At 36.9% G+C, this 22,111-nt stretch overlaps 1 protein-coding gene across 1 annotated transcript in view; it reads right to left on the reverse strand.

Moving 5' to 3' along the window:
* The window catches only part of LOC306875719 (mannosyl-oligosaccharide 1,2-alpha-mannosidase IB-like), an 83,037-nt gene that overhangs the window by 18,992 nt on the left and 41,934 nt on the right, over nucleotides 1–22,111 (reverse strand). Inside the window, exons 5-6 of the mRNA XM_079426425.1 lie at nucleotides 13,074–13,192; nucleotides 6,753–6,833 (exon numbers count right to left, since the gene is read on the reverse strand). Coding sequence (XP_079282551.1) covers nucleotides 6,753–6,833; nucleotides 13,074–13,192 — 200 coding nt within the window. The remainder of the gene's footprint in view (nucleotides 1–6,752; nucleotides 6,834–13,073; nucleotides 13,193–22,111) is intronic.

Consider the following 22,111-nt stretch of genomic DNA (forward strand, 5'->3'; position numbering starts at 1 on the left):
AGTGAGAATATCGCGATATCTGCCATTGATCTTGTAGATATCTACTTCGAGAAGTCAGAACTGTCCATCTTGACTGCGCTTATTTCACTCCCTCCCTCACTGTGGCCACCTACTCTCGCTTACACTTCAGACGAGGCGAGGCGCATCTCAAACAAGCCTAATAATAGCGGTCATTGCGTTCATCAGTTCATACTACTGAGCCACGTAATGTTTTCTTTAACCGATTTCTGAGGGAAACAGCGTGAAACCTTGCGCGTTCATTCATATACTATTCAGAGAATTCAAAAATCTGCAAAAAGCTGGTTGCCTTAAAATTTTAAGTTGGCTCAACTTTTTTTTTTTTAACAGTGTATTGTGGTGCAAATAGCCATGCTGTGTGCATCCAGTACAATTTAAACCAGGTGCACATAGTCAGTTAGATGACAGGAAAATAGCAGAACAAGAAAAGGATGAAAGAGTAGAGAAATGGTGCGAAAAATTTAAAAAGAAAGAAGACAGAAGGAAGCCTAATTTAGGCTGATCGAGTGCTTCCTTTAGGATTACTAGTTGGAGCGGCGTGTGTTTGTGAGAGTGTGTGTGTGTGTAATTCCCAGAATGCAGATTTCGACGCTGAAGCCTAATCTGGTTGATGCGGATCATAAGTGCCAGAGATGATCCTGTTATTACACATATGAGGATATGACCACGGACATTCCCCACGATACAGCTTCTGCACTCTGTTCATAAACACACACACACTACAGCACCCTCAGCCTGAGATGTTCCTTAAACGTCTAACGGAAGCATAAAAAGAGATTATGGAGAACACACTGGAGATGGAGGAATGAGTGTTTGCACAGAGGGTTCCACAGGGGTTCAGGGTTAAAGCTGGATTTCTGCCCTCTCTCTTGCTCAGGGTCTCAGTATGTTTGTGCATCTGCAGCCCTTTTTATGACAAACCTTCTGCCTGGTGTTTATTCTATTCGTCGTCATGGCAGCACAATCGGGAGCTGCCAATCAAGGCCGACACAAACACAGCCAATTTGACGCAGACACAGCCAATCAGATCACAGCATCACAGACGTCGGCTAATGAAGAAATTAGGCTGTCGTCTTTGAGAATGTTTATGCGCATTTAGTACAATGCTTCTCATCTCCTCAAAGCAAATTTGGACAGTCAATGCATTTCTACATTTACATTTCAAACACATTTTCAGCCTTTATTTAAAATGATTCCTTCAGGTTTATAAATAAACTCCACCGCTTCAGAAGAGATGATGTAAGAGACACACAGCTTAGAGCCGACATTGGAAAAACAATCAGAATGCACAAGTTGAAAAAAAAAAAAAAAAAAAAAAAATCAAGAAGCTTCTCTTTTCTAACTGAACCTCTTTTCTAACTTTTTCTCCCATTATTTAAGCATTATTATTATTTAAGTCTATTAGTAATTAAAAAAAAATCTCTTCACAATACAATGTATTTTTAGATTGTGTATTTTTGTAAACTAAAATTGCACAGAAAGATGATGGTATTTTACTCAATTTAATGTGTTTTAATAAAATCATTGCATCTAGACAAAATGTATTACAATACTACAGTACTGAAAAAGAATTATGCACACATAACTCTCATTACTGTAATGCATTAGAATAGCTAATTTATTACCATTTTTATAATTCCCATTACTCTCAATGATGATTCTCATTAGACTCTTACTATTAAAAAAAAAAAAACTTTAAAAATTTGTATAAAAGCAGTACAACAATTATGTACCAAAATAATAGCTTCTTAAACATTACAGGTAATGAGATAATTACAGGTAATTTCCCCCATTACAGTAACAAGATATTGGTAAAATTGACTTTTATGAAGAACACAATTTATTTTTCCCCCGTGTTTTTTATTTTGGGATGAAGTAACACACGTGTTTTTTTTCTTTTTCTCCATGAGAATGACCAATTATTTAGTCTCAGTTCTCAGCTGGCCCAGCGTACGGTGTGTCTCATTTTACATTGACGAGTGTTACAAACAAAACCACAGCTGGGATGTCAAAATAAACACCAACACCGGTGGTCTTGATGTTCAAAGCCAACATATCCTTATATAACCACTTGTTAGGCGCTCAATGATGTTAACATAACAGCTCATAAACCTGCAAAAGCTATTTTTTAAAGATCTTTCTGGCAATTTGTAGAGTGTTTTGGACACACTCGTGCAATACAGCTACAAACCAAGGGCTGGAAAACCAGATAGTTTTATAAGGAAATGCCAGTCTAGAAAGGCCAGTTATTTGTATCTGAAGGGGAGATTTGATTGGCGATGGCACGTCCAAAGTCTGCAGCACATCAAACACGCAGATGAGTAGCTGACAAACATTTTCTCATCCATCAAATCCCTTCTTAAATCTCTGTCCTTATCTTGCCTCCACTGGGCCAGGGGGCTGCGGTTCTTTTCTGTCTTTGATGAGATCCATGTTTGACAACAGAAGAGTGTACTGCTCCCTAATGTGACACCGCATATTCTCTACCACTGTGAAGGATATACAACCATAGGACAGCGCATCAACAGAGAGTGATGGGGAGAGGGAGAGAGAGAAAGCTAACTGCTGCATATATAATGCCTGGAGTAAACACCATTTCCTCACACCATCTCTGCTGTAATAAATGTGCAAATCAAGACAAAGAACAAATATTTGCCCGTGTTGTTCACTTACAGCCTATTATCCTATTTGGCTTGAAGGAATCTTAAGAAATAAAGCCTCCGTCGGCACCGTGTTTGGAGAAATCTACTGATTCATACAGTAATTGGGCTGTCAAACGTATCTCCATCTCACAAAGAATGCCAGAACGTCTGAGGTAAAGAAACTATATTTGATTATGAACGAAGAATCTGTAATTATCTTTGAAAGAAAGGAAGAAAAGTGCTGTCTAGATCCACTGGAAAATTACTGTTAGTTGTGAGATCTACAAATAATTCATCCAAAATTGTTGGCTTTCTGGTGAGGTACCTGGAAAAATGGTCTTAACCACCAAAGAAAAAAAAATCTATAAAAATACATATTCCAGGAAGTATTTAGAAAGAGTTATTCAAAACAGTTATTGAGCCAGTCACTTTTTATGACCATAAAGGGGAACAAGTGCTTCTATTTGCTTGGCCTTACATAAAACATCAAATATCAAACAGTAAACCAATGTAATCAAAACTACAAAAGAAATGATTTACCTAATGATAATAATAATAATAATAATAATGAATTCATATTAGATAAGAGTGCCCTGCAACTATGTGAAGGCCAATTTAGGACATTAAATATGTGTATATTCCACATGTAATTCAAGTCTTTATTAATCAAAAATCTCACATGTAATGATAACTTGCTTGATAAATTCAAGTTGTTTATTCACTAGCATTTATTTCAGATGAAAACTTATGTGAACAATGTATAGATACATTTTTAGAAGTTTAGCAGAAATGTAGCAAGCCTGAGTTGAATATAACTATCCTAAAAACTACTAACTGTCAATAAAGTCGTGGGAAGTCGGGGGAAGTCGTGGCCTAATGGTTAGAGAATTGGACTCGTAATCGAAAGGTTGCGGGTTCGAGTCTTGGGCCGGCAGGGATTGTAGGTGGGGGGAGTGAATGTCCAGCGCTCTCTCCACCCTCAATACCACGACTGAGGTGCCCTTGAGCAAGGCACCGAACCCCCAACTGCTCCCCGGGCGCCGCAGCATAAATGGCTGCCCACTGCTCCGGGTGTGTGTTCACGGTGTGTGTGTGTGTGTGTGTGTGTGTGTGCATTTGTTCACTACTCACTGTTGTGTGTGTGCACTTGGATGGGTTAAATGCAGAGCACCAATTTCGAGTATGGGTCACCATACTTGACAATACGTCACGACTTTACTTTACTTTAAAGCAGCAGATTTTTGCTTCACATACAGCACATACCAAACTAGCCATCCAAACCTTGGCCCCTTGCTACTTTAGATCTAAAACTAATTTCTTCACGGCCATCATGAAACAATACTGTCAAGACATGCAGGGGTGAGAGATCTGAAGAACAAGGGAGGAAGTCTGAGAAAGAGAGATGAAAGGAAAGGATAAAATAGAAGACAAGAGGAAGGAAAGGACAGAGGGACAGAAGAGTAAACATCATCCATCACTGCACTCACTGCTAGAGCCAGCTGACAGAGAGAGAGAGAGAGAAAGAGAGAGAGAAGGAATGGAGGATGTGGTCTTGCACAGGAGAGATAATATCACCAGAGGTGATAAAAGTATGGAGTCCTCTGTCTTCTTCAGATCAGATGCTCTTCTTCTCTAGAAAAACCAGCTGCACATCAGTACACAATTCTCTCTATTCTGGACCCTCTTTCATTCCCTCCACCCCCAGTGGATTACTCCATCACGCCTGATCAAAACTCTTATTAAAGAGGCATGGCTTTTAAATCTATGACACTGCATTCAGTCAGTGCTTCCATCCTCTCCTCCATGCTGCCTCCACTTTATATAGGGGACATATATAGAGAACTCTGCCTACACCAAGGAGATGTAGAGTATAATACCTGGAGAAAGTTTTTCATTAGCATCCCTATATCTCAATGGCAACTGCTGGCGGTTGCATGATCCCCTGGAAGAAAGCAATTTCAAATCTGTCATCTTTTGCTCATGCTCATGCTTTTGAGAAAGCTTTTGAATAGCCGTCAATGGAGAAAGATACCTTGGTTCCCATAATGCTGAAGTTACTGGATCTACCAGGAGAGTATGCACATCTTTATAAAAAAAACAACAACTCAAACTGCTGTAAGGAATTAAGGCTCTTAAGTAAAAGGTGGTTAATTTTGTGTGTGTTACCGATAACTAACAAATGGCCTATACCATTTATTTTTCTAATTATTAAATTTAGAATTAAATACTACCAACTAATATTAATAATTTTAAATTCTACAAGTGAATTTATGCATCACAACATTGTAAAGTACAGTATAAAAATTGAATATTCATTTTGAGCTTGCCAAAGATGACTTTTAACAGTGTTATTTTAAATTATTCGTGCTTTTAAAGATTAAGTTTAAGTGAGTGACAGTTGAAAGCAAATGTGATCTACATCTAAAATAGGGGAAATGATTAAATATACAATATTGATTGATGATGATGAATATAAAAATTCTCTAATATCAGCCAATAAACAATATAGTACTGATATATTGTGCATATTTACAAAGAAATGACTCAAAAACTGTTGTACAGAATTAAAGGGTCATGAAACACCAAACTACTACTTTATGAGATTTCATCATAGGAGAAAATGTTAGCATTTGTTCATTTTAATGCTTGGAGAAAACTGGTACATTTTGAAGGTTTTTTGCGCTATTTTTGTCTTACGGGTTTACGGTGTTGACATCACAGTTTGTGACGTGGCAAAGGTCTACAGTAATTTGATGACGTGTCGTGTCTCATAATTATTCATGAGACTGCGTGTTCTTATCCAATGAGAAGACGCTTCTCTTAATTATTCACAGCATGTAGACACTTCAGACTGTGAGATTGCATACATTAAGAGAGAGACGAGCATTCATGGATCGAAGGAAAGTGTTTGTTTTTGCTTTGTAAGAGTTCAGCACAAACGCGATTTATTCACTTAGCGAGTGTAACCAGTTTTACAGCTCCTTCATGCAATCCATCAAAAGGCTCATATAAACACTGCAAAATAAGCCTTAAGTTATTAGAGGTGCAACAGCACGTTCATATATTTTTGATGCGGAGTGCAGGTGCAAATGGCCAAGCATTTATTTGTGTTTTTAATTCCATGGGAGCTAAATGAAACTGTCTGAACCTGAAGCTGTGTGTTGTCTGTTTATCCTCCGTGTTTAAGCTATACCAACATTTCAGTGTCTCTTGTAACATCAGTGCTTGCTTTGATTCTGATCTCTGTAAAGGAAATCTCTTTGGATACAGCCCTCCACAGCATACTACAGAGTCCTTTTGGCGACTAGATGTAATTACAAGATATAAATGCACAGTTAATCCAGGTGTTATTTAATGATTCCTGAAACAATTCTTTTAATATAAATCACTTCTCTCCATGTTTGCCACTGGCAATACAAGCACCGCTAAATTAGACACTCTGCCTCCAAAATTCACTGCATGTCTATGATAGCACATATGCAGAAAACACTCAGATGAACACAGCGTGACCGTACTGGGGACCGAGGCCTGACTCCCAGGCGTGTCAAAACACTGTACTGAAGGAACAAAAGGTCACTTGGGACAGAGAGGCAGGCAGGCAGGGGACAGACGAGTGTGATGACTTTGTATGCAAGTGTGGCGAGTTCCACGTCCAGTATCTAAACTCATCTAATGAAGTGTGTGGAGCGGCGATGAGGTCGTGCCGCATGGCTGCAGTTTAATTCCTTTGCATTTTCAAAAGGAAGAGAACACTGTGATATGCAGCAGCAGAGATACGCAGCACAGTGATGAGGGAAAAGAGAGAGACTATTTGTGCCCTTCTCCATTAATGTCCATGGGCAGATAAGACGGAAGGGAAGCATTAATTAACATGGGCTTGAGAGAGGGACATTTATTTCCCCTGAAAAATCTGTTCTTATTTCTCTGAGCCAATAGCACTGCCCTAAGATAAACTCTCTCTCTGTCCAGATCTTCGTCTACATGGTGGCCTGCACAAACTTCCATCACGAAATAACTATGACACTGAACAGCGCAGACAGAGAAGAAACATGCACACAAACTTGCAAAAATCAATGAGCAATGATAACGTACCTCCTGTCCAGAGAGGTAGTATGCAGCCAGAAGCCCTCCAATGAAGCGGATGTTGACCTCAAAGACAGATACTTCTGCATTCTGTAGAAACAGAGGGAAAAATGAGAAAGAGTATGAGCAGAACAGTGATCACCTGCTTTTTGCAGGGTTCTTAGTTCCCGAAGTATTTTCCTGTTTTTAAGAAATTCAAAAAATATCTTCTAAAAAGCATCTAAATCAAACCAACAGAAAGAAACTTTTATTTGGCGGGAATAATTATAATAAACATCTAAAAAAAGTGTAAAAAAAATAAATAAATTACTCCAGTCTTCAGTGTCACGTGGCCCTTCAGAAATCATTCTAATATGCTGATTTGGTGCTCAAGAAATATTTATTATTTTTACCAGTGTTAATTGTTCTGCTTAATTGATTCATTGCTTAATATTTTTGAGGAAACATTTTTTTCAGGATTCTTTGGTGAATAGAATCAGAATAGAATAAACATCCTTGCTGAATAGAAGTATTCACTCTGTAAAAAAAATATCGTACTGACCCTACACATTTACAAAATACAATATATTTGATGTTTATTGCAAAATATTCAAGTATATAATCAGTTTGACATTGTAAGAAGAAAAGTGCTGTTAAAAATTCAGAAGAAAATGAAAGTGATTTTTACTTTCAGAACATAACTGTTGCACTGCATATAATTCAAACAAACATTTAAGCAGCTTTATTAATGTGCATGAAATATCTACATAACAGCCATGCAAATCTCCCAAATGAACTTCAAATCTACATCAAAGCTGATACAATAATCCCTCAGTGAGACTGAAATGAATGCTGGAGCAGAGTGCGTGCGTGTTTGTATCATCAACATCCATCTTGTCAGCTTCAACCTTTATTTAGAGACAATTACCATGAAGCAGTTTTCCACTTGCACAAAGCTCACACCGCAAACAGCAGCTAAATCACACACACACACACACACCTACATTCAAGTCTCGTACAGCAAAGGAACCAATTCAACCAATGCCGAAAAACAGAACAAAGTGAAGTTCAATGGTATGGTTGTACAAGCTCCCGAAATCCTGTTTTAGCCCCGTCACAATCCCATAATCCTCAGCACCTAAAAACAGCACCTGTTTTTGCTTATGAAATATAAGCAGGTTTTCCAGTTCTGAATATAACACAGCTAAAGCATCTTATATCGACTTGGTTTTACACTAATTTGATAAGACAAGAACATGCTTTAACCAACCCTTTCCACTTAGCATTCATTTAGCACGTCTATTCATTTTGACAAAAGTGAACGTGCACCAGATTAATTCAGATGACCGTTCCCTGAACAAGGTCCATTAATTCAGTTTTTGGTTTAACAGCTGCGATTAATGCTGATGGCAGGCAGCCTCATCCATCATAACAACAGAGAGAGAGAGAGAGAGAGGTGCATTTCGTCTGTGGAACACAAAAGATGGTATTTTAAAATGTCTCAGCAACTTTTTGTAGATATAATGAAAGTCAACAGGGGTCCAATCAGATGCTTTGAACCCCATTGATTTTCATTGTATAGACAAAAATAGATGAAACTGTCAGGACTGTAAGTGATTGTTTGTTTGTTTTTTTGAGGGGGGTGAACTAATTCATTTTATTATGAATGATGGGCACCACTTTAATATAAGGTAATTAATCTAAAAATTTCATAAATTCACAAATAATGCAATAATTAACTTTTAAAAAAGTATTTATTAATCTTGGTTAACAAAGTTCTGCATTCAGTACCATTCTAAAGTTAGGGCTCAATAAGGTTTTAGTTTTTTTTTTTAAAGTCGTCTTATCAAGGCCGCATTTATTTACTTAAATATACAGTAAAAACAGTAAAATGAAAAATTAGCAATTGAAAATGGTGGCTATATATGTGCTGTTCAAAACTTGGGATCATTAAGGTTTTTAATGTTTTTAAAGAAGTTTCTTATGCTCATCAAGGCTGCATTTATTTGATCGTATATACAGAAAAAAACGAATTTTGTGAATATTGCAATTTAAAATAGCAATTTTCTCATTTAATATACTTTCAAATATAATTTATTTTTGCGATGCAGCACTGAATTTTCATCAGCCATTTCTCCAGTCTTCAGTGTCACATGATCCTTCAGAAATCATTCTAATATGCTGATTTATAATTAGAGATCGACCGATATATCGATTTACCGATATTTTTCCTGATATTTAAGCATTTTTCCATAATCGAATATCGGTTTTGTAATATCGGATTCCCCGATAAACACCGCCATCTTGTGGACGTTTTCAGAATTGCGCGCAGGATCGCAATTGCAGCGCATCTGAGGGGAGACGAGACAGCAACGGCCTGCAGGTACTTTATTTGCTGTAGTTAGTAAACTATTTAATATTACAGGCATTAATGCACAAATTAGATGTATTACATAAATGCCTGATATATAGTTTAAATGCAACTTGGCTCTAAGAAATATGATAAATAAGATACTCTGTCAAGCCCTGTCCCTATAAAGATAGGCTATAACTTTGCCTGAAATAACACAGCCATGAATTAGCACATGGTGGAAATAAAAGCGCTGAATTTAATTCTCTCTGTGGTCTATTAGTCTCGTGAAGTCGGAGTCACATAGATAATCCGTCGAGTCCTCTCCCAATAAAGACGTAACTTTGCATGAATTAAATAATACAGCCATGAATGATTGCATGTTGGAAAGAAAAGCATTGAATGTAATTCTCTCTCTGTTGTCTATATGCTCATCATTAGTCTCGTGAAGCCGCTTTCATATTGCAGTTCTCTCAGCGGGTTGGTTGATGCTCAAGAAATGCTCAGCACGGCCACTGCATATAACTTTTAACAAGATTCACTTTTTTGAAGCACCCTAAATTGCATTAACACTTACTATATAACCATTATTTCGTTTATAAACATCTAAATTAATACAACTCTATGGAAATTAATTATTTATTATCTCCGCGATCGATCGCAGTTTGAGCCTATAGTTCTGTGTAAAGGCATAGATAAACCGCGCTGTCAGCAGCATAATTTAGAGCATGCCAGTTGAGAAATGCAATAAAATACAATGCTTGTTATATTCCAATATTCCAGAGAATATTATTCCGTGAATTAACATGATCCAGTGAATTATACTTCACTCTTTATCCTATTAAACAGCTTATAAACCTACTAAAACTGTAGTTAAAAATGAAGTTGATATGACTCCTTTCCTTTATTTTCTCCATTTGAAAACATTAGACTTTCTATGTTAATTTTGCTTACTGCTAATATTAGTGTTGCTGCTAAAGCTTTTTATAAATAAAATGTTTTTTATTGTTGTAATACGAAGATTAAATTGAACATGACAGGGCTCTAGACTGCAACCAAAATGGTAATTGTTTGCGAGTTAAAATTTGACGTGGTCGCATTTATACGAGTGCCAGGTCTGCGCTACTCCAAAGCGTCTGCTTCATACAGCGCGCGCTGCCAGCCGCAGCACATTATAGCAGGAGTCAGATTTCACTGATCACGTGAAGAGAGGTGCTTTCAGCCGAGCGCTTAGTGGGTAGAGCCTGGTTTATACCCGCCGCGTCAGCACGAGCGTGAAGGTGCGCGTCGCGGATGGAGCGCAACGGATGGATTTGTTTTCAAACTAAAGTAAAAGACCGCTTCTTAAACCAGAGAAGGTGAACGTGGTGGTATTCTTGTAGAAAAAACTCCTGTCAGCTACAGCCAGTTTAGTTTTACTTTTCTTTTTGTTTTCGTTTTGAGAAGCTTGTTATCTTTGCTGTTTACCTCAGGTTATGCTATGGAGGCTTTCCTTAATTAAAAAAAAAATATATATTAATATTTATTTGCTTCCTCAGAGTTTGCTAAACATTCTGTAATATACTAGGTATATAGTACAGCATGTGGTGTGTCCTATGCCATGCCTCGTCTTATTCGTTTTTGTTGATAAATGTTATGTAAGAGTTTGTCATTGTCAACGTACTGTTTTATTGTTGTTGCGCTTTTTAATTAAGAATAACAATGAATCCATCTTTTGTTTTAGTCTTAAAAAGTTAAAGGTGTATAGATATAAGCAAAACAGACAATGATCTTTTCTTGTAAAATGTGACACCAAGATTGCAAATTTGAAAGTAAAAAGCGCACGAAAAAAGGAATTCCTGTTCACAAAATTTAAATCACAAATAATACAGATGAAAAAGAACGAGTTGAATGTTGAAAACATTCGTTACCATATAACTATAAACTATGATAAAAGTTCATCAGCATGCATTGATTAATCAAATGTTGTAGCAAAAACAAAAAACAAATTGCAACCAAATTATGTGCTCGTGCGCAAAAGTGAGATCAGCGGGAAGAATGAGTCTAGAGCCCTGCATGAAAGACTGCTAATTCTCAAAACATTTTTTGTTAAGATGACTGAAAGGAGGTAAAACCAAAGTGAAGTATGGACTTACTTCACGCAGTCATTTATTTACTTTATAACAGTAAATAAATATCGGTTCTGCATATCGGTTATCGGGCACATAGACATGCAAATAATTGGTATCGGTATCGGTTATAAAAAATCTATATCGGTCGATCACTATTTATAATCAATGTTGGAAACAGTTGTGCTGCTTAATATTTGTTTGGGACCTGTGATACTTTTTTCAGGATTCTTTTATAAATAAAGATGAAAAGAACAGTTTTTATTCAAAACAGAAATTGTGTGTTACAATATATACTATTACTCAAAGTTTTGTGGTAAGTACATTTCTCTCTTTTTTTTTTTTAAGAAATTAATGCTTTTATTCAGCAAGGATGTGTTAAATGGATAAAAAGTGATAGTAAAGGCTTAGATTGTCAGAAAAAAATTCTATTTTGAATAAATGCTGTTCTTTTCAACTTTTTATTCATTAAAGAATAAAAAAAAGTATCAGGTTCCAAGGCAATATTAAAGCACAAGCAGAACAACAGTTTAAACACTGATAATAAATCAGCATATTAGAATGATTTCTGAAGGATCATGTGACACTGAAGACTACAGAAATGGCTGATGAAAATTCAGCGCTGCATCACAAAAATAAATTATATTTTAAATGATATAAAAATAGGAACCCAATATTAGTTTTTTTTCCTGTATTTTGATCAAATAAATACAGACTTGATGAGCCTAAGAGACTCCATTAAAAATCTTACCAATCCCAAACTTCTGAACAGCTGTGTACACTTTTAAAATGTAAATTTATTCCTGTTATGGCCAAGCTGAATTTTCAGCAGCCATTCCTACAGTCTTCAGTGTCACAAGATCATTCTGAAATCATTCTAATATGACAATTTGGTGCCCAAGAAACATTCTTCAATGTTGAAAACAGTTGTGCTACGTAATATTTTTCTGAAAACAGGGTTTTGCACACGCTTCCCTTCCTCGCTTATGCTTTGCAGTTTATTGCCCTCCTCCAAAAATCGTTCCAACACATCCATCCCACTGTGATATACTGAGCCCTCAGCGGCCAGACTCAACGGTCCAAGCATGAGTCATCCTTCAGAGTGCACATGCTTTCTAAGATATACTTGTCCAAAAGTAACAGTGAGGAGGGGGAGAGGGAAGAAATTAGGTCACTGCTGTAAAAGCCAAAAAGATGAACTAAACACGCAGAGGAGATTTCAGGCGCTGAAAGTCCACCAGATCTGCTCAAAGAAAGGTGGCAGAAGGGAGACGGGAGAAAAATCACACAACACGCAGACACCAGAGAGATGATAAAGCCAAGAGAACCATACAGGTTCTCCATATCTGATGGAGGAGAGGCTGGAAAAACAACTGATAGCGAGAGAAACTGGAGAAATCCCATTAATGGGTCAGGATGTGAATGCAGACAGAGAAGGAGAGCAGGAGACATGGGGCCCCTGGGGCCACTCGCCGGCCCCCGCTTCATTCTCTGACGTCTCTTTTGTCTGCCATTTTTTCCTCAACATCACCGGCTAATTCTGGAGGCAGAGCGGTTCACATTGTTTCCATGGCGCCAGTCTTGTCTCCTGGATACGGTAATGTGTCACATCAACACGTTTTCCATGGAGTGCCACCACAATCTGATCAAAACCTGAAAGATTCACAAACGCTGCGAACTGAAGTCTTTGAGGGGTTAGGGGTGTCGAATGACTGTTAATACAGCTGTGTCAGCCGGCTGCCAAATTATACAGCTTACCACTGTGAAATAACAGCGTCCTGAGATATAACTGTGTCTGCAAACAAAAACAGACGCGCTTTGCCAAACCCACAAAGACAGGTGTTGTTGGCAAGCACGCGTGTGTGTGTTCATGTCCGAATCTTGGCCACTTACCACACTGAAATCCAAGTTTTGCTCGATCCACTCCTGGCCATCCTTAAACTCATCGTGGAGGCCCATTATGTAAAGGGTATCCAGGGCGTCTACTATAGTGGCCCCCATCTGGGAATTACCTGCAGAGAGGATGTAGATATGAATAGTTACTAAATACATATGCACAGTAATTAAAAAGTAAACAAACTTAAAAAGTTACTGTACATAATCGGGCCAGTCTGATGCAAGCAATATCAATCTGAATAAGTGTAAAAGCTAGAGAGCAGAGCACAAGGAGAATGGACCAAACGAAACACTATGGCTCAATTAAAAGTTTGGGGGTCAAGTTTTTTTTTTTTTTTTTTGAAGGGAATTAAATTTATTCCGAAAGGAAGCATTCAATTGATCATAATTGAACATTTATAATGTTACAAAATATTTACACTTTCTACCATTTCTTTTTCTTCAAATGACTGGTGTTATTTTGAGCTTTGTTCATCAAACAATCCTGAAAAAAAAAAAAAACGAATCACTGTTTTCACAAAAATATTAAGCAGCACCGTTTTAAAACTACAATTTTAAAATTCAGCTTATCCGCTATCGGAATAAATTACCTTTCAAGATATATTGAAATAGATACTTCTTATAATTATACATTTTAAATTGTAATAGTATTTCACAGCATAATATTTTTTACTATAATTATGAACATAGCCTTTAAAAAAACATCTTAAGAGATCTTAGAGATAACCAAACTTCTGAACGGGAGTGAACTGTTTATATTTCCAGAGGACATTGAAGGAATAATTATGAGGCCAAGTATGAGATAAAAGACTGAAATTTAAGCTATATACTGATAATATCAATGAACATTGTTGAACCCAAGAAATGAATCTTTTGCGAACTGATTCATTGGAAAAGATCTGATTCAAATGAATGATTCAGACATACTAGATAGACTAGATAGACTACTTTGAATCAGAGGGCAGCTAGCGCAAATATGCTGAAACTTTATTTTTAAATTCAATAATTACGTATTTCTGTTTAACATTTAATTTTTCCACAAATCAACTTATTTTTTAAAGATTTATTTTTGGCATTTTTGCCTTTATTATGATAAGACGAATCTGAACTGACAGGAAGCGAGGTGGGAGAGAGAGAAAGAGAGGTATGATCGAGAGACGTCCTCGAGTTGGGATTCTAACTCGGGACGACCGTAGCGCAACGGTGCTGTATGTCGGCATGCTGTCCACAAAGCTATCGACGCCAACTAAACAACCCTTTTAAAGTTCCAGCTCATATTTCAAGAATCCTGTTATCCCACAAATAAAACTAATCTCAATAGTAGAAAATTGTTGAGAGATGCTGTGTGGCATTTCTCTCTCAATCTGTAGAACCGCAGTGTTATCATTATTATTGTCAGGAACTCTAAATCACTCTAAAAATACCCATCAGCCCTCAGACTCTTAGCTCTTCTAATCGGTCCAGACTGCTGCTTCAGCTTGTCCAGAGGCACCCCAAATGGCCCCAGCCTTTCACGAACCACAAACACTTTTGCTTTTCATCTCTCTTTTTTAAGACTTGAATCCCTTTCCTCTTAAGTCATTTAAGACTATAATATATTTACTACCTTGCCGTTTATCACCCTTTCCATTTCCTTTTAATTTTCAGTGTTTTTATATATATATATATATATATATATATATATATATATATATATAAAGTGAGTCCCTTCCTATTTGACTATGGCACCATTACTAAAGATGAATCTCATCTATGACTTTGAAAACAAAAAACAAATACAAAACACTCAAAAAAACAAAGCAATTAGTTGCAACCAAAGGCCAACAGAACTGGCTGCACATTCATCCCTCACTGCCTCATTTCCATTCCCATAAATACACTGCCCATCTCGAGTAAAACCCACCCCCTGTGGATTTCTCCAAGACTTGAAATCAGTCCTCATCATACTGAATGAATCTTGATTGGCATTTACACAAGGCTGGCATTCTGGATGCCAGACTTTTCTGGTGTAAATCAAATTGGACTCAATAAAGTTACTTGGGGAATTCCAATGGCAATCAGTCCAAGCTCCTCTCTCCGCTTCCTACAAGCCATCTTTCCATCTCACGCTCCCTCACTTTGTCATCCATGCCAGTTTCATTTGGCGTTCAGTTTCAAGACACAGAAAAGAAAGAGACATTAGACCATATAAACAACAGAGAGATTTTTCTATTTTATACACACTATTTTTTCAGAAGTTATTGCACATTTTGCATTTATGCACAAATTGCATTTATTTGCAGCCTTGGTGAGAACAAAATCTTTCTATAATAATATACTAATATTACAAATATTAATATAATTGCAAAATGTAGATATTTTCAATATACTTTGATGAATAGAACGTTCAGAAGAACAGCATTTATTTGAAGTAGAAATCTTTTGTAACATTATAAATATCTTTACCACCACTTTTGATCAATTTAACATGTCGCTAAATAAAAGGAACCATTATCCCCATAACATAAACTGGCTCAACTATAAAGAACTATTTAAAGATTGCAACATTGCCTGACCAGATTATTTAAAGCACTTTTCTATTGCTTCTATGCTTCAAGCAATTACGTCACAACAGTACAAATGAGATCAGACCTCCAGAAAGACCTACAATTAAAATCCACAAATCAAACAGTTCCAATTTGTAAGGCATGTACTACATGGGTTTGAACTAAACACCATAAAACCTAATTGCCATATGGCTCTATTCTGTATGCAGCATCTCGCTCAAGGAATGTTTTATGATGGCCAATTTGCACTCCATAAAGTGCATTGAGACCAAGCGCATAAAGAAAAAAAAAAAAAACATTTCCAGTGCAATTTCTACAAATGAGTCATGAGGCCAAATGCAATGCTGAACTCTAGATAACGGTCAATTGTTTAGCTGGTGAACACAGCCACAGTGATTAGATGCTGTTCAGATGCATCTGATACAAATAACCATAAATGCAAGGTTTCAGCGTTTTGCAGGGTCAAGTCATCACACTCCCGAGTCCCGGTGAATCAGTGCATGATGAAACTATTGCTGAAAAATGCTGCTTTCAAGGGAGTACACGGAGGTAAAAAGGTAACAAGGCACATCTGAATTCAGTGTTTTTGCAACATCTTGTTGGTGGAATGAATAAAAATGGCAAGGAGTGGTATTCATTTTTTTTTTTTTTATTGCTCAATTTTTACTAAGTAATAAGCATCATAGTGATTAAATATTTGCTTGATTGTTTCTTAGGCTCACTTGAATTAGTTCTAGATATGACATTTTGATTTCTTAAAAGCCGGTCATCTTTTCTGTCTACGCCTTTGGTGTCTGAGGTTCTTTATCACATTACGACACGCATGTTATGTATTGCCGACTACTTCAGACGGACAACTTGCCTTTTCCCCAAGACACTTAACTTTGCTGATGCTCTTGAAATGAAAATCCAACATTAATTTCAAGCTCCAGTACAGTTAACGCTCAGGATATTAGATGAACTTTTTAAGGTCACAAACGTATTTCTGCATTTCCTCCCTCCCGAGAAATCTGAGCAGCACAAGGAGAAAGCATCTGAAGCAGAACACGAAACATACTGTATATTCTGTCCAGATAAAGCACTGCACTGTCAGAAGTGATCACCTTCAATCGTCAGACCGGCCCACTTGAGCTCATGTCCACAGACACGAGTAGCGTGTTGTCTGGGGGCATGTACATTTGCTGAAAGCTTTTGGCTGTGTTTTTCCATCATTTCTGCATTTACCTTTATTTCGTACAGTCTTAGCCATTACTTATCCGTACAGGCTCAGATTGCAAACCCACTGGAGTGTGACTGGAAATGTGGGTTCTGCAAATGAAACTACTGGCTCTGCGGATCTTGGCTAGTGGAAATAAGTAGCGGGATTCAGTATAAATATTGAGAGAACGCAATACTGGAAAGCTTGAGTGTGCGTACTATGAATTTGATGTGGTTGAGGAATTCTTTTGAAGACTGGTTTATTGGAAATTAAATAAATTACATATCTGAATTGTATGGTTTCCTGAGGATTCTTTCCTCTTGTATTAATCCCATTCTAATTTTCGGTTGTGATTTAAAAATTACAGTGCTTAATACTACCGGCCTCAATTTGCCAAGACGTAGAAGTGAAATGTCATGCACTGATATTAAAGGAAAAGTTAACTAAAAATCATGTCTAGGTCCTCACCCCAATTAAGTGCGTTAGTGAAGGAACGAAATCATGTTTGCCTCCTCAAGTATCACGGTCACCATTAAAGCTAATGAACAGCTCATGGTGTACAGTTACATTACGAATTCTGCTTTGATACAGTAAAATGCTGAAGCTTATTATTAGCAGTGCTTGCAATTGCTACAGCTTATACTTAAGGTTAAGGGTTTCAATGAGCCTTAATTTATACATTTAAATTGCAGTGCATAATGCACAGAATCGTTAGCACTACAGACAATGCACACATTCACAAACATTATACGGTAAGGTTTTTTTTTTAAAATTTGTCTCATGCTCAGGTTTTTTTTTTTTTTTTAAGTTTAATATATTTTAAAATGTAATTTATTCCTGTGACTGCAAAGCTGAATTTTCAGGAGCCATTACTCCAGTTTTTAGTGTCACATGATCCTTCAGAAATCATTTTAATATGCTGATTTGCTGCTTAAAAAAACATTTATTTTTAGTATTTTAGTGGAAAGCATGATCCACTTGTTAGTATTTTTAATGAAGAGAAGATTCAAAAGAACAGCATTTATGTGAAATAGACATTTTGTAACAATTTAAAAGTCCTGGCTGTCACACTCTAAAAAATGCTGGGTTAAATGCAACCCAGTGCTGGGTAAATATTGGACAGAATGCATGCTGGGTAGGGGCTGAACGACTTCTGATTTTTTAAAGTTGACTTTTATGTGATGAAAGTCGAGTCGAAGTCGACTAGTTGCTAATGACGTCATTAATGAACAAATAAGTCTGGAGCTGTAACAAACACCTTGTGTACAGCTACGGCATATGACACTGCACTGCCCACATGGCTATTGCTCCTATAACAGCTTATTTGTTATCAGTTATTTCGTCTTTGGGTCGTTATATTTCTCACAGATCGCTCTAAATCAGATACAGATAAATAGCACAGTAAAGATTACATTGATATGAATGAATGCATTAGTGAGAGCGATTGCGTGTGAATGAATTCTATCTGGCAGCATCTCTCTACTAGTAGTGAAGCCATGGGATTTAGTTAAGAAATATATGCTTGAACATTTCAGTTTCTAAGCTATTTTATTGAGAAATCACAGAACAGTGTTGACAATACATTTCTGCGCCGAATGATTCTGCGCATGATGTATTGTACACACTACTGTGTAATTTTGACCATCCAGTAATATAATCACACGTCTTGTGGAGCGCTTTCAGAGTATGAATTAATTAGTAATTTTAACTGTATGGAAACGGAGCGTAAATGTGCATTTCTTATCCTGTTGCGCCCTCTATAGGACCAGCGACTAGTCGACGTCAAGCTAAAAGCGTCATGGCAGAGCACTGAAGTCGACTAGTCGATGCAACCCCTAATGCTGGGTTGTTTTCAACCAACAGTTGGGTTAAATGTTTAACCCTAACTTCTGGGCAGTAACCCAACCACTGGGTCTAAATGACTCAATCGCAGGGTTCGCCCATATTTTACCCAGTGCTGGGTTGCATTTAACCCAGCATTTTTTTGAGTGTAATAATGACTCTGCAGCAGAGCAAATAAAAAAATAAAAAAAATCTACAGAAAAAAACCCTAGAAATAATGACTGTGACTCTCCATTAGCTGGTGTGCATTTTTTTTATAAAGTTGGGTGCAGACTTTGCTTTTTTTCTGTCCTTGACTGTTGCTCGTTAGACTGTACAAAAAACCCAAAGAGGCATCTTGGGTAAAGGCAAAGGCAGACAGTAAAACATCAATGGTCTTTTAAGTCAGACTGTAAGATATACATCATAACTAGGATTTTCATGTCTGACAGTGTAGACGGTCCAATTTAAGTTACTAGTTGATGGCCAGTCTGCGGTCCTAATTTACACGTGAAACTGAAATACTGCTGCACAAACCCAAGTAAGTACTTGCACTAATGATAACAGTTTAAAGCCTGGAGTCAGATGTGGCTGGGCAAAAGCAGTCTACATGGTTCTTTACTAGACAGCTGTCAGAACAGCCACACTGCAGGACTTTGACCCACAATTAAGGACATAGTACATTTAAGGTAAATCGCTATGGCATATAATGACATATATAAGTCTAAAAACTAAGCGTTACAAGATTATTTCTCTATGACCATATTATATTTGATGACTTTAGCTCTTAAATTTGTCTAAAATAAAAAGTAAAAAACTAACAAAAATGATACAGTAAATAAAACAAATATTCAATTGAAAAACACCACAGAAAAATAAAGGAAAATATCACCCAATGCAAGACATTTTACTGCATGTCTAAGGGCAATTTTAGGCTCCAAAAGATGTTACCTCTAAAAACTTCTTGTACCAAGTGAATAATTTATTTTCCTGCAATCTAAACTTTAGAGTCCGCCTGCACTTTGAGAGAAAGTTTGAAGGCCAGGTGCTGCCATGTGCACTTTTCACACTGTAACTAACACACATACAATCACAGTCTATGTACAGGTGCTCAGGTCCAAATAACAAATCGGCACTCAAGTCACGTACATTCAGCTCTCAAGGGCACACTAGTGTCTGTCTGTCTCATGATCTTTTAATGAATAACTGCACAGACATTTCAACAGCTTATTTCCATCAGCACGTCTCCTTTCTCACCAAATCTCTGCCTCCCTCCTGCAGTCCTCTATCTCCGCTCTGTTTGTAATTTGGTGTTTGCTGTGTGCTGTGCTTGCTGTCAGTCACTGTAAGTGGCTGATGAATATTTACTGAGTCACAGCACTTTGATGAATGGCTGTAGTGGTGATGCTGAGGGAGACGAGTGATCCCTGTTTCTCAGACACACAGACTCTTGCACCATTTTAATACTGCAGAGACTCATGGGGTGTGTGTTCACTGCTGTGTGTGTGTTAGTGTGGCAAGGACAGGGTTGGTATCGGTGGAGGAAAGTAACAGACTAAAAAAAAGCTGCAATGCCATTAACTTAACATTTTTCAGTCGCAACACTTCAGCTCAGTAATTTTCAAATTAGAGCAGCTTTTTCAGTAAATAGCTACTATTTCAAGCAATTAACCACATGAGACAGTGTCATTATTTTTAATAGATTTTTTAAATATACAAAACACATACATTATATTATATATATATATATATATATATATATATATATATATATATATATATATATATATATATATATATATATATACACACATTTTTGACTCACTTAATAGTAATCATTTAATTATACATTGCTTATGTGCCAAACAAATACTGCTGACTGACAAATGGGATGTACAATTAATTAAAATAAAAAATAAAAAACAATTATAAAAAAAATTACAATTACAAATAGTAGTAGTATATTTTTATTTAATGCCACGTCAGCATCTATTTTTAATGCAAAAACAATTTCAAGTATAATTTAAGTATAAAAAATACAATAATAACCAGAAAACAAAGTTATATTACACAAGATTTTTTACATTAACACGATAAAAATTCTAAAACTTTTTTCCGGACAAAATTAAACAATTACAAATAAAATAAAAAATAAAACCACATAAAAACAGTAAAATAAAATTAATTGAAGTGTTTAGCTTGAAGTGTTGCTATATTTTCAAATGTGTCTCTTGTCTGTATTAATTGCTGTCAAGGTATAAGCAGCTTGCCCAACACTGCTAGGTATGCTATGACTTTCATTCCACTTCTTCCTGTTTAACTCCATCTTCCATTTCTTTTCGGATTCCTTAGTCTTTTGTTTCTAGGTCTTCTGTATTATGTCAAGGGCTTACGTGCATTCCTGGTGGACTGCACAGAACCAAATTTGTGTGATTTCCCACTTGCGCTTGGCATCTTCTCATCTATTAAAAGTTTAATCCCAGCAGAACCCTGGTAGAGCGGGGAAAAGCAGCAGGAATTGAGCTGGAATCAGTCAGTCAGTCAGTCAGTCTGTCGGGAGCGTTTGCAGCATTTTCTTTCTGTGCCAGCTGGAAACATGCTAACTCAAAGTAAGCCTCGTAGCCCGAGACAGAACAATAAATAAACACAAGTCACTTCAGAACGGTGCTGTGGGCTTCCCTCTGCATGATATGGATGTGCAAAAGTACAGATTTTCAAAAACAATAGGTTGCCTGAACATTGACTAATTGGTCTCAACAAAAGGCCCTGTCAAATTAGGGTGTCCTGACATCTAGATGAAATAGTCGATGCTACTAATCTAGGCGACCATCAGGACTCATTTATACTGCATGCTTGCCCTAAAAGCTGTGGAGAGGACTATGAATCTCCTTGAAGTCTCAGACAGCGGTTTTCTTCAGAAAAATGCAGCGATGAAAGAGGACATCACACAAGATGTGTAGGCTATACACACGTATTCACATGATTTATGGCACTATGCCTCGCGTGTGACACAAACAGGCCTACATTTTGCGCATACTAATTTATGCATGGTGAGGTCTGTTCTCAAAGAATCCATCACCTCAAACTGAGATGGCAGAGCTGGCACAACCTAACTTGTTGAATGTGTTTGCAGGAAGCGGTGTACTTGCTGAAGTCTAGACCTTTGCTAAGAAAGAATGCAATATTTTTCATTGATCATTGATTAAATTTATGCATTTTATTATTTAACAGATTTTTGTTTATTAATATTTTTGTTTGTCTAAATTCTCCAGTTTGTATAGGCATCAGCAAAGAAGAAAAGTGTCTGAAAACTGAAAGAATGATAGAAACCACTGAACACTCATTGAACACTTTGAATTTTGCCCAAACAACACAGAACTACTGCAGCAAAAGTGACTGCAAATTTAAATTTTCACCTTGAAGAAACCGACCACAAGCCAATATCCAAGAAAGTGCTGTTATAACTAAAA

This window comes from Barbus barbus (assembly GCF_936440315.1).
Source record: "Barbus barbus genome assembly, chromosome: 10".
NCBI lineage: Eukaryota > Metazoa > Chordata > Actinopteri > Cypriniformes > Cyprinidae > Barbus > Barbus barbus.